Here is a 12,629-nt window from a genome sequence, read left to right as displayed (position 1 = left end):
GGAGTAGTAGTTTTAAAAAAAAAAAAAGTAGGGGTGAGAAGGCTTAAAGGTTAGTTCTATTACTACAGAGTACAACACTAAAAACTTTCAGAACTTCATTGTCCATCCCACAGGAAGTGAGTGGGGCTGCTTGCTAGACAGTTTTGTTAGTGCCTGCTACTGTAGATTAAATGTGTTTTGTCCTTGTCTGGAGGTGAAGATGGGGAAGATGCAGTGTAGGGGACAGACAAGGAAGCAGAAGTGGATAAGAATGAGAGGGAAAGGTTTGGTGGGCTTTTGTATGAATGCTGTGGAGGACTGAAATGATTGGGGGGGGGGAGACTGTATGGAATGGGGTGGGGGTAGTGCATAGGGGGATGCAGGTAGGGGAAAGAGAACAGTTTCTGGATATATGTAGGGAGTATAACAGGAGTGCAGCAGACTGGAAATGGGGGAGCTCTCTGAAATATGGATCGGTTGGGAAGAGGCAGGGGGAAGATGAAGTCAGGGATAGGTCTGTGCACAGTTTAAGGAAAGAGGGTTGGGTGAAGTGAGTCCATGGATTTGTAGGGATTAGTAATGCAGCTGAGAGTTGGAAACAGAGGGCCTTTGGTTTTAGGGACAGGTGTCCACATATGGGGACAGGCAGGGAAGCAGAGTTTGGAGGTAAGGGATTGTGACCCTAAGAACTCCTGAATGACAACTGGTAAAGGGGGTTACAAGAATATCATGATTCTGGTATGTACAGTCTGGGTCACCAAACAATATTGTGTAAGGAATCAAAGGAAAACCAGTATCACGCTGGTTATAAATTTTGTTGTAAAATATGTATTGCTACTATGTAAGGAGTGATGTGTATGTACTGAAAATGTTCTTACAGTTTGTATCAAGGTGTTAATTCCCAGCAGAGGTGAAAAACTGGCTTCCTGCCAGACCAGAGATGTTCATCTAGCAGATGAAATGAAAATTGAGTAATGTCTCATTCATGATGAGCAGTTTGAGCTAAATGCAGATGAAGAATTGTTAAATTTAACAGAAAGAAGAACAGATGGGAGAAAAGAGCATAATCGGAGGGTTCACCTCAAAGATTTACTGGACTATACCTGGGGGACAAGGAAAGCGCATTGTAATCCTGCACCTAGGAAGTAAATGGACAGTATATTTACCTTTACAAAAACAGGACTCCAGGCAGTCTTGGTTGGAAGCATTGCAAAAAGGGTTATGTGTGAGATAAGACTGCTCTAGACAGGAGGTTAGCCTATTAAGGTGTGGTCCCTAGAAAGCATGTATTGATCTTGTTGTGTATGTAACCCTTCTGTTTCCATTGTCCTTAGTCACTGCTCACTTGAATCTTTGAATCTCTGTTCTTTGTTGTTAAACCTATTCTTGTTTTCACTAAAAATATACCTAAGTGCTGTGGTATAGTACAAGGAGCTAAACTGGAGCTCAGTTATTCAAGCTAATGTATATACTATTCCCTTGGGGCAGCATACCTGGTATTACTAAGTGTTCAGTGTATGAGGAGCTGAATGCTACAGGGGAATGCATCAAAGGGCTCAGGGACTGGGATGCACCTGTTGTTAACCTACAAGGCAACGTAAGGGCTGGCAAAGCCCAGAGATTGTTTGAGTGTTATAATAGGCTGGTAGTGTCAAGGTGCTGACATGACACCCAGTTAAGCACATGCAAGTCTCCCTCTCACTGGAGACAGGAGGGTAACAAGGTGACTCACAGTCCTGGGCACCCTGTGAACAGGCACACAGGATGTGGAGGATACAGTCAGGTGTTAATCCCCACCTTTTGAAAAACTAATAATTTTTATTTTGAAATGGTGCTGATCTTTTTATTGTGAGATTATAGTACAATTTGATTAGCTCATAACAAAATGATGTACCACAATGAACTTGGGCTCTTAGAGCTGTACATCCTTGCTGCTATCTGTATGTTTGGTTTATTGCCTGATTAACTTAACCAATTGATTGATAGTTATGTGTTTCTTGTGGCCATGTGAAGAGGACTGTTGTATTTTTTGTAGACGGTTTTTTCAAGTAAAAGAAAAGTTGACTAAGATCTCATAAAATGGATGATGTACTTAATCTGGTTACTAAGTCTTGTTTTCATACTTGTTGATTTGAGTTTACTTGAAATAGTGGGGGAGATATGAGAATTGAAACAGAAATCAGTGCTAGAAAGCTACTGTAACCCATTTGCTAAACAGCTCTGCTGGGCTGTATGTCCAAATGCTGAAACATTTTTTTATCCCAGAAATATTTGACACTGGGAAATGTGCTTATGTACAAAAATGCCAAAAGGAAAGAGGCTGGCAAAATCAGACTTCTGGATGCATGCCACCATGGTGAAGAAGCTGGAGGAATAAGTCATAATGGCTTTTCCAATACCAAAGACGACTTCCAGAGAAGCCCAAACATGTTGAAGGAACTAACAGCAAAATCAGATAAAATACAAAACATCTCTGATAAAAATTTGAAGCCCTGGACACATAGCAAATTCCATACTGGATCAGACACTTGGTTCATCTAATCCAGAATCCCATCTCTGACAATGGCCAGCATCACATGCTTCAGAGGAAGGTGTAAGAAATGCCACAATAAGAATCTACCTCCCAAAAGAGTATCTCCCTAACCTCATAATAGTTAGAGATTATCTTAAAACCTGTTATGTGGTTATATATTCCTTCTGATTTTTTTTCTTTTTTTTAGTAGTAACTCTGGATATTTGTATCCATAACACACAAGTTTAAATACTTGGATCTCGGTTATATACGCTTTATGGTAAACCTAAAGCCATGAAAAAAGAGAGGCACAGAGAAGAGAAAAGACTTCTGCGTTAGAGGTGCAGTTTACTTGTAGATTTCAGTGAAAAACTTCTGAAGCAGCAACTTTTTGCTGACCAGAGAATAGAAAACTACATCACAACTAGGAACACACCGTGTAGGTTCCAGTTGACCATGCGATATCTGAACGAGTAGCCTGGATTGATATAAAATCTGTTTATCTGAGCTGGCAGTAAAGGACTACATATACTCTACAGTATTCCATAGCAGCAATAGCCAGTTTCTTGAGGTCTGAACACAACAAGCAACAATGAGGAGTATATAAACCAGAGATGGGCAAACTTTTTGGACCGAGGGCCACATCGGGGTATAGAAATTGTATGGCGGGCCATGAATGCTCACGAAATTGGGTGTGGGAGGGGGTGAGTGCTCTGGCTGGGGGTCTGGGCTCGGGGGTGGGATTGAGCATGAGGGGTTGGGAATGCAGGAGGGTGCTCTGGGCTGGGACCGAGGGGTTTGGAGGGCAGAAGGGGGATCAGGGCAGGGGTGTAGGGGGAGTCAGGTGCAGGCTTCAGGCAGTGCTTTCCTCAAGCAGCAGCATGTCCCCCTTCCAGCTTCTACACGGAGCCTCAGCCAGGCAGCTCTGCGCACTGCCTTATCTGCAGGTGCTGCCCCTGCAGCTCTCATTGGTTGCAGTTCCTGGCCAATGGGAGCTGCGGGGGTGACTCTTGGGGCAGGGGCAGTGTGTGGAGTCCCTTGGCTGCCCCTACACATAGGAGCTGGAGGGGGGAGGGGCATGCTTTTGCTTGTGAAAGCCGTGCAAAGCAGGGCAAGCCCTTGACACTGCTCCCCGGCCGGAGCAAGACAAGTTCAAGAGCCAGATGCAGCCCCCAGGCCGTAGTTTGTGCACCCCTGATATAAGCTATCAAGGAACTTGTTTCACTAAACCACTTTCAGAAGTATTGGGCTTGATCCGGTGTTGCTTGCAATGTTTGCATTTTTTTTTTCCTGAAGAATAGTTTACAGATTTTCTAGTGTAGTCATACACTCAAATGTATGTTTCAGAAGCCAGTAGTGAGAGGTCATTATCAAACAGCTATGTCTTCAGAAACGAGCAGCTAAAAATCAGAATGAGAATTATGGTACAAGAAATTGACATCAAACTAAAGTCAACTAAACTTCATTCTTTTGTTTTGACATTATAGAACTTGTGAGCTCCATGTACATTGCAGCATATTAATAAAATATTTTATACGTATGTATTTGTCTTCTAATTTTAGAGTGTTCACATGTATATTGTTTGCTCTTCCATAAAATCTAATTTTATGGCTAACTCACTCTTGGCAGGGTCTTCAGTCACTTAAACATAAATCTTGGAAAGCTATATTTCAAACTTTCACTCCGTATATCTGAAGAAGTGAGGTTTTTTACCTACGGAAAGCTTATGCCCAAATAAATCTCTTAGTCTTTAAGGTGCCACCGGACTCCTTGTTAATCTGTATCCACAAAAACAACACAGCTACTCTGATATATTTCAAAAGAGAATTTCAGACTATAACAATTTAAATTCAGGTTGAATATCAGAACTGTTGTGTGGCTAAATCCATTTGTAAACTTCATACTACTTAGAACCTATTAGGGCTTTTCATCCATAGAACTCTGAGCACTTTATGATGGTATCAGTATCCGCAGTCTACAGATGAGGGACCTGAAGTAGAGAGGTTAATGAACTGATTTCCAGAGATACTTACACTGCATGGCACCATCAGCAGCACTGTGTTGTACAGTCCAGGCACTATGCTAGGGAAGTACTGACTTAGAGAGAAGGACCCCAGCTACTGATACATCGTGCAGCAGCTGAGTGTTTTTTGATCATCTCCCAGCTAAGTACAGAAAACTAACAGGATGCTCAAAGATACCTGTGCCCAAACTTGTCATCAGAGATTTGTTGTTAGCATTGTCAGTTTACATATAATATAAACTCTCTTGTCATACCGCCGGACAACAGCAAGATAACAAACTAATTTTTTTGGGGTGGGGTAAAATATAGGATTGATATTTTTCCAAGAATTTGTAGTATTAACTTTGCTACATCTTTTGGGCTCTCAGTTCTAAGGAAATGTAGAAATGGATATATAAAGTAAAAATCAATAACCATGAGCATATGAACAGTAATTCTAATGTGATTAGTACTGGTGATGATTGCTAATAGTTTGAGATAAGAGCTGATAATAAATGGAAGAGCACGAAGGACTGCACTTTCTTTGGTCACAGAGTAACCCCCTGAGCATTTAATTATTAATAATCCTTTGTGCTTCAGCGATGATCTCAAAGTGTTTTGCAAATGTTAATTAGTTTAAAAGGACTCTAAATCACAGCTTGCCAACTCCATTTTCCCACGTGTACAAAGAAACAAAACTCTTTCACCTTGATCATCGGACACTAGGCATCCTCCCATTCATAGAAATGTACGGCTGGAGGGAACTTCAAAAAGTCCTCAAGTCTAAACATCCGTGTTGTGGCAGGACCAGGTAAAACTTGACCATCCCTAACAAGTATTTGGCTAACCTGTTTTTAAAGATTTCCAGTTATGGGGATTCCATAATCTCCCTTGGGAGCTAATTCCAGAGCTTAATTACCCTTATAGTTTTTCATACTATCTAACCTAAACATAAATATCTCTTACTACACATTAAGTCCATTACTTCTTGTCTTAATTGTGGTAGCCATAGAGAACAATTGATCACCATCCTCTTTAGAGCAGCCCTTAATATATTTAAATACTGTTATCAAGTCCCCCCTCAGTCTTCTTTTCTCAAGACTAAACATGCCCATTTTTCTAAAGTTTTTATCATTTTTGTTGCTCTCCTCTGAACTCTCTCCAATTTGTCCCCATCTTTCCTAAAGTGTGGTGCCCAGAACAGGACACAGTACTGCAGCTAAGCCTTAACTGGTGCCAAGTATAGTAGGACAATTACCTCCCATGTCTCACGTATGACACTCCAGTTAATACATCCCAGAATTATATTAGCCTTTTTCACAGCTGCATCACATGGTTGACTTACTCAATTTGTGTTCCACTATAGCCCCCATATCCTTTTCTGCAGTATTGCCAGCCACTTATTTTCCAATTTGTAGTTGTGCATTTGATTTTTTTTCTTCCTGAATAAGTTGCTTTGCACTTATCTTTACTGAATTTCATCTTTTTTTACTCAGACCAATTCTCCAATTTGTCAAGGTCATTTTGAATTCTGATCATGTCCACCACAGTATTTGCAATCCCTCCCAACTTGTCATTGGCAAATTTTATAAGCATACTTTCCATTCCATTATCCAAGTCATTAATGAAAATATTGGACTCAGGACTGACCCCTGCAGTACACCACTAGATACACCCTCCCAGTTTGACAGCAAACCATTCATAACTACTCTGCGTGTAGTCTTTCAATCAGTTGTACACTCACCTTATAGTAATTTCATCTAGACCCCATTTCCCTAGTTTGCTTATGAAAATGTCATGTGAAACTGTCAGAAGCTTTACTAAAATGAAATATCACATCTACTACTTCCCCTCACTTGGTCAGTAGCCCCTCTCATTTCAGGATCCAGTTCAGAATTTGCCCTCCCTGGTTTTAAATCTTCCTGCCCTCCATTTGTTCCCACTCAAGCTAAGGGAAGTTTTGCCATTGACTTCAATAGCATCAGCAACAAGTGTCTATTGTCCATCATCTATTCCCCCTGAACCATATCATTTTGTCTGCTTGCAGCCTAGGAGCCAGGTTGACTGTTTACAGATAAGCTAAGTATATGGAGGGAGGAAAAGACATTCCATGTAGCCACCTTTACCCTTCAGACAATTCCCTGTGGCTTTCTTTGCAGCCCTCTTGCCCTAGACTGTTAAATAACTATAATGTAATGTAAGAATGCATACAAGATACAGGTACCAATGTAAGGAACATGTATTTGATTTACAAAACAGCCCTAATGTAATTCACATTAATATGTAGCAACAAATGCAAATAGAATTTACAGAACAGTTATAATAAGCACTTTCAGGGCCCAATCCTGCCAGCACTTACCTGAGTAACTTCTACCATGAGTAGTTGCATTTAGTTCAATGGGACTACTCACATACATTTATGTGCCTAAGCATTTGTGAGATTGGAGCCTAATCAGCCAGAGTTGGGTGAGGACAGAATGCACAATACTGCTTTTTTTCCAATGATGGAGTCATGAAGCTCAGATCTAGATCTGAACTTCTGCAAGGATTGATGGGGAGAGTATTAAGATCCAGTGTTTGGTTCAGCCTCATTGCTACTGTTAACCTTTCAGAATTACATTTCCTTACTGTACCATATTCACAATGTTGATGTGTTCTTGTGACAGTTATATAGGTACACCCATCTTGTATATAGATACAATGTACTTAAAGATAATATAAAGAGTTACCATTATTATTGCTTGACTTTTTGCCTCATTTTGAGCATCACCTTTACACTCAAAGAGGGAGAGTACCTGTTAAGTTATCTAGTCCCCCTGGCCAAGGGAGGCAGGATTACACCTTACAGTGAACTGAAAAGGAGAGGAAAAGTTAAAGGAGACCTCTCTACTTCTGAAAGAGTTCATTCCCTACTTTCAGACCTCTTATCCTGTTAACCCAGCCTAGCTCCAGACAGTGACTTTGGCTCAATACTACTTATGAACAGAAAACATTTTGCTTTTGGAATGCATTAGACTACATGTACTTTCAACCAAATTTCCCTTCGGAATCCAGCAGGACTCTGTACTTCTGTATACAAGTTCTCCACCCCCAAGACTTCACTTTTTGCATCAGTGGAAAAGATTCAGACCTTAAAGGGAAAAAATAATCACCGCACCCCAACTCCCGGGCTCTGAACAAAAGCAACGACTTGCCACCTCTTTCAAAAGTGAAAAAAGTTCTGCAAGGAGCTCCTCTGCCATGCAGTATCTAGGATATCTCTGCTCCCTTCTTATTAAAATCTGCATGTAGGAGCTATTTAAGGGATCAGGCGTCATGGCAGGAGGCTCTCAGTAGGAAGGAGGGAGGGGAAATGGAGTGGGACGTGGCTGAGGTTAGATGGACGTGATAGGAATCTCGTGAAAGCAGCCGGTCTCTTGGATGGGGGCACCAGGGGGGCCCCTAAATTCCTCTGGGGCTAGGGTGACAGGGGAGGGGTCCTTGTCCTCTGGGGCTGGGATGGTAGGGGGTTCTCGTCTCTACTCTGGGACAGGCGGTGGATTTCTTCCTCTTCCCCCTCCCACTCGGGTCCCTCCTCCCTCCACATCCTCCTCCATCCCGGCTCTGCTGACGTGTCGGCCCGGCTCCCTCCTCCCCCCGCCGCCAGCCCTGCTAACATGGCTGCAGCGCGGCCGCGCTTCTCTCTCCTGCTTCTCGCCCTAGTCGCCCTGCTCCTGCCCGCGCAGCGGCCCCTCTGCTCGGCCGCTAAGCATCTGGACCGGCGCTTCGCCGAGCGCAAGCGCTGCGCCGACCCGGAGTGCAGCAGTAAGTGGGTGCCGGGGGCTGGGGTCCCCGCGAGGGGGGGGCAGTCCCGGTGACTCTGCTCGGCGGCGGCCAGGACCTGTTGGCATTTCCAGGGGCCCCTCCCAGTGATTGGGGGCCTGCTGGGGTCACCCCTGCTGCAGGGAGGGGGAGATGCTGGATTTACCACCCTGCGCCCCCACACCACTGCTCCACCCCAGGCGCCCTCTTGTGGGGAGGGAGATGCTGAGGTTACCTCTCTCCCAGTGCTGCCTCTCTCTTGGGGGGAGGGAGGGATGCCTGGTGCCCTTCCCTCTGCCCACAGCTTCCGAGAGATTGCTTGGAAACTTGTTGCTTATTAGTTTATTACAAATAGTTGTTTGCAAGTACGCCGCCTGCCTTCCCCGTCTGGTGTGTCGTGTAAAGGGAGAGGGACAAGGATCTGGCTAGGGAGGGAGACATTCTCTTGTTTTCTGTCTAAGCTTTTGCCTCATCTTACCGGACGAAATGTGTTTAAAAACTACTCCGGTTTCTGGAGGCCCGGTGTCAAAGCGGAGCTCGGTGCTGGTAGAAAGCTCCTACGTTCGGGTTATTACCCTTTCTAGTGTCTTGCTAACCTTGTTGGTCTGAGGGCTTGTCTACATCAGAAAGTTGCAGCGCTGGTGAGGGAGTTACAGCGCTGCAACTTAGGAGGTGTACACATCTGCAGAGCACCACCAGCGCTGCAACTCCCTGTTTGCAGCGCTGGCCGTACTCCCGTTTTGTCTCGGGTGTAGAGGATCCAGCGCTGGTGATCCAGCGCTGGTAATCAAGTATAGACACTTACCAGCGCTTTTCTTGACCTCCGTGGAATAAGCAGGTATCCCAGCATACCTGAGGAAGCCTCTGGTAATCAAACTGGTCTCCTTCCCCAGCTTGCTCTCGCGTTCCCCGAACCCCGAGCAAGCAGGTCTCCTTCCCTGAGGTTTGCTGGGTGGTTCGGGGAACGCGAGAGCAAACCGCGGCGAAGCTGGTCTCCTTCCCCAGCTTGCTCTCTCGTTCCTCGAACCCCCGAGCAAGCAGGTCTCCTTCCCTGCGGTTTGCAGGGTGGTTCAGGGAACGCGAGAGCAAACCGCGGCGAAGCTGGTCTCCTTCCCCAGCTTGCTCTCTCGTTCCCCGAACAAGCAGATCTCCTTCCCTACGGTTTGCAGGGTGGTTCGGGGAACGCGAGAGCAAACCGCGGCGAAGCTGGTCTCCTTTCCCGGTTTGCTCTCGCGTTCCCCGAACCCCCGAACAAGCAGGTCTCCTTCCCTGCGGTTTGCAGGGTGGTTCGGGGAACGCGAGAGCGGCGAAGCTGGTCTCCTTTCCCGGTTTGCTCTCGTGTTCCCCGAACCCCCCTTGAAGCCGCCCAACAGCACTGCAGTGTGGCCACATCTAACACCACTTGCAGCGCTGGTTGCTGTAAGTGTGGCTACTCTGCAGCGCTGGCCCTATACAGCTGTACTAATACAGCTGTAACAACCAGCGCTGCAAAATTTTAGATGTAGACATGGCCTGAGGGTGGCCAAGTCCCCCTCCCAGCTTCCTGGTGTATTACATTGTTTGTGTTTTAGATTTTTAGTAAACATGAAATGTTTGAATTCCCCTTCCATGTAGACAAAACCGTGTCTTCCAGGCAGAGAGGATCCAATTCTTTTTCTTAAACGGGAGCAACCTGAGTTCTTGGAAATAAACAAATATTCAGGCATTTCCTGTCTCCCTAGGGGACTTACTGTATTTCTTTTGTCTGACAGGGAATGCTATGCTCCAGAGTTCAGTCAGAAAAGGTACATGACATTTGTCATATTGACAGTTCAGCAGAAATAATTTTCCATCATCTTTGACACAGATTTGCAAGAATGAGCATTCCAGAATACTTAGAAAATGAATTGTTGTGGCATGAGCTGCATGAATCTGATTTTTTTTTTACTTTTATACAAAAAATAATCATACAATTTTAAATAATTGTATAACAAAGTCTTTGTCTTGCTGCATAGGCTGGCTAAAGACTTGCCTTGATGAACTTGCATTTCATAAATTGATGATCTTGACCAGTTTTTTTTTAGCTTCCCCAGCTCTCTTCCTCCTGCAAAAACCCTCTTCAAAAACAAAACAAACCTCCATCCTCTACAGGTATAATTTCTGCACTGAATAACATGAAAGCTGATTAGTCATGAAGCACATGACATCTTTGGATCCATCTAATTTAAAATTATTATTAATAATAATACCTCTTTCTTATTGTGCTTTTAACATTTTCAAAAGTTCCTTATAAAGATTGTAACTTTTAACGTCACATCATGAAACAGTCTTACCATATAAGTTTTTGTCTCTTATATCAGTCATATATTCTTATCCCTTGACCAGATGCCCATATTCTGCATACAACAAGGCCTTCTTTCCTGCTAATTAATACAGATACTGTTCAGGGAACTGTGCTTTATTTAGAATGCTATATTTTGTTTTTGTTTTCTTTGTATAGTGTTGATGTATCGAGGGAAAGCAAAGCAGGATTTTAAAGGTCCAGACTGTCGCTTTATAAATTTGAAAGAAGGAGAAGCAGTGTATGTGTATTACAAATTAATAGGAAAATCAACTGAGCTTTGGGCTGGAAGTGTAAGTACTGCAAAACACTTATTTTATTTCAGTTGTATTGGCCATTTTAGCACTGTACATTTCAATCATCTTTATTTCTTTTGGTCCTTTTCAAAAATCTGAAAACACTTCACTTTTTGACATAGCAGAGATAATGTAGCAGATGTAATTTTCATTTGAGACAAGATTTTAACACACTTATTTTTAAGGGATGCTATTGGGTCATATTTGGATCATACATTAGGTTTTGTAAAAATTAACTTTTCATATATTAAATAAAGCAAGAGAAATATTTTTCCATTTTTTTAAAAATTCTCCTGCAGTATTTGCGGACCGAACATTGTGCTAGTACAGAAGAACCTGAAAGTGATTAGAAACTAAGGTCCCAGTCCTGCAAAGTATCTGTTTAACTGTGCATTCTGTGTATGGTCTCATTGGCTTCAGTGACACAACACACACTGCATAAACTTAAGTAAGTGAATAAGTCTTTGCAGAACGGTGGCTTAAGGCTTTTTATGTACTCATCATTTTATTGTTCAATTGACTAGGTGTTGTTGTTGTCCAAATTAAGTAAAGGGGGGGGAAGCATAAAGAGTGAAAAGTAAATTGGACTTTGAAAATTATTTCAGTTTTAATAAGGAAGTATTTGTAAAACTTAGGGTTCTCTGGGGGACTTCTCATGATGATAATTTTTTCATAATCAAACTGTGACAGACCTTTAGACAAGGCTGTCATCTTATTTTATTCTGTTTAAAGATGATAGAGGTACGGCCAGACTACCCGCCTTAATGGAGAGTAGCGATCGATTTATCGGGGATCGCTATATCACGTCTCATCTAGACGCAATATAGCAATCCCCGAACGCGCTCCCTGTCGACTCCGGAACTCCACCAGAGCGAGCGGCGGTAGCGGAGTTGACGGGGGAGCCGCAGACGTTGATCCCGCACTGTGAGGACGGGAGGTAAGTCGGAATAAGATACTTCGACTTCAGCTACGGTATTCCTGTAGCTGAAGTTGAGTATCTTACATCGACACCTCCCACCCCAGTGTAGACCAGGCCTAGGTCACTTGAGCAGGAAAAGAAGACCCCTTCAGCAAACCCTCTCAGACCCTGATCCTGAAGTCATTACATGGCAAACTCTTGTTGACTTCAGTGGGAAGAAGTTTTGCTTTCATGAGATCTGCGGAATGGAGGCACTCACAGGGAAGAGGAAAGAAGATTATTAAAAAATACAAGTCTAACCTTACAAGGTGCTGATCAGCCTCAGATGTCACTAGTATTTCTGGCAGTTAATGATGCTCAGCATCTTGCGGGGTCATGCCCTTAAAATCTTTATTCCTGTCTTTCCCCTGCTCTTCTCCATGTCTTTACTGTTTTGCTCCCAAAGATAAATGCTGCTGTTGACAACTAAGTCCTGTGCCTCAGCGAGCGGGACTGGACCTTCACAAAGCCTGCTGTTATTGTGTGACTACTGGCTTCATGCACTGGCAGGAGGTGTTGCTTAGGGTGGGGACAGGCAGCCTCATAGTAAGAGTAGGATCCAATTAAAATAGCATAGAAGAAAGTGGAAAGCTGTGCCATGTGGTGAAAGAAGCAGAATTTATAATTATATCATGCTGGCAATTCCCTTATGACACATACTGTGCCATAAATAACCTGGATAATTAGATGGCACCTGTTTCCAGGGCTGCCAGCTCTCCACAAACACAAAAAGCTAACACATGGGCCCGATCCTGCAGTTT

At 43.5% G+C, this 12,629-nt stretch overlaps 1 protein-coding gene across 5 annotated transcripts in view; it reads left to right on the top strand.

The window, feature by feature from the left end:
* The first annotated feature begins 8,109 nt into the window (after nucleotides 1–8,109).
* The window catches only part of MIA3 (MIA SH3 domain ER export factor 3), a 41,341-nt gene continuing 36,821 nt past the window's right edge, over nucleotides 8,110–12,629 (top strand). For 3 of the 5 annotated variants that reach the window (XM_030557442.1, XM_030557444.1, XM_030557441.1), the window contains exons 1-2: nucleotides 8,111–8,297; nucleotides 10,774–10,907. In XM_030557442.1, coding sequence (XP_030413302.1) covers nucleotides 8,150–8,297; nucleotides 10,774–10,907 — 282 coding nt within the window. In that variant the 5' untranslated portion in view covers nucleotides 8,111–8,149. Of the gene's footprint in view, nucleotides 8,298–10,038; nucleotides 10,079–10,773; nucleotides 10,908–12,629 lie in introns of those variants that run through there. The other 2 variants (XM_030557446.1, XM_030557445.1) reach the window with 2 other exon arrangements.

The sequence above is a fragment of the Gopherus evgoodei genome, chromosome 3 (genome assembly GCF_007399415.2).
Source record: "Gopherus evgoodei ecotype Sinaloan lineage chromosome 3, rGopEvg1_v1.p, whole genome shotgun sequence".
In the NCBI taxonomy this organism is placed as follows: Eukaryota; Metazoa; Chordata; order Testudines; family Testudinidae; genus Gopherus; species Gopherus evgoodei.
Note: the sequence above shows the minus strand (reverse complement) of the source record. Positions and strands in the feature narration are given on the sequence as shown.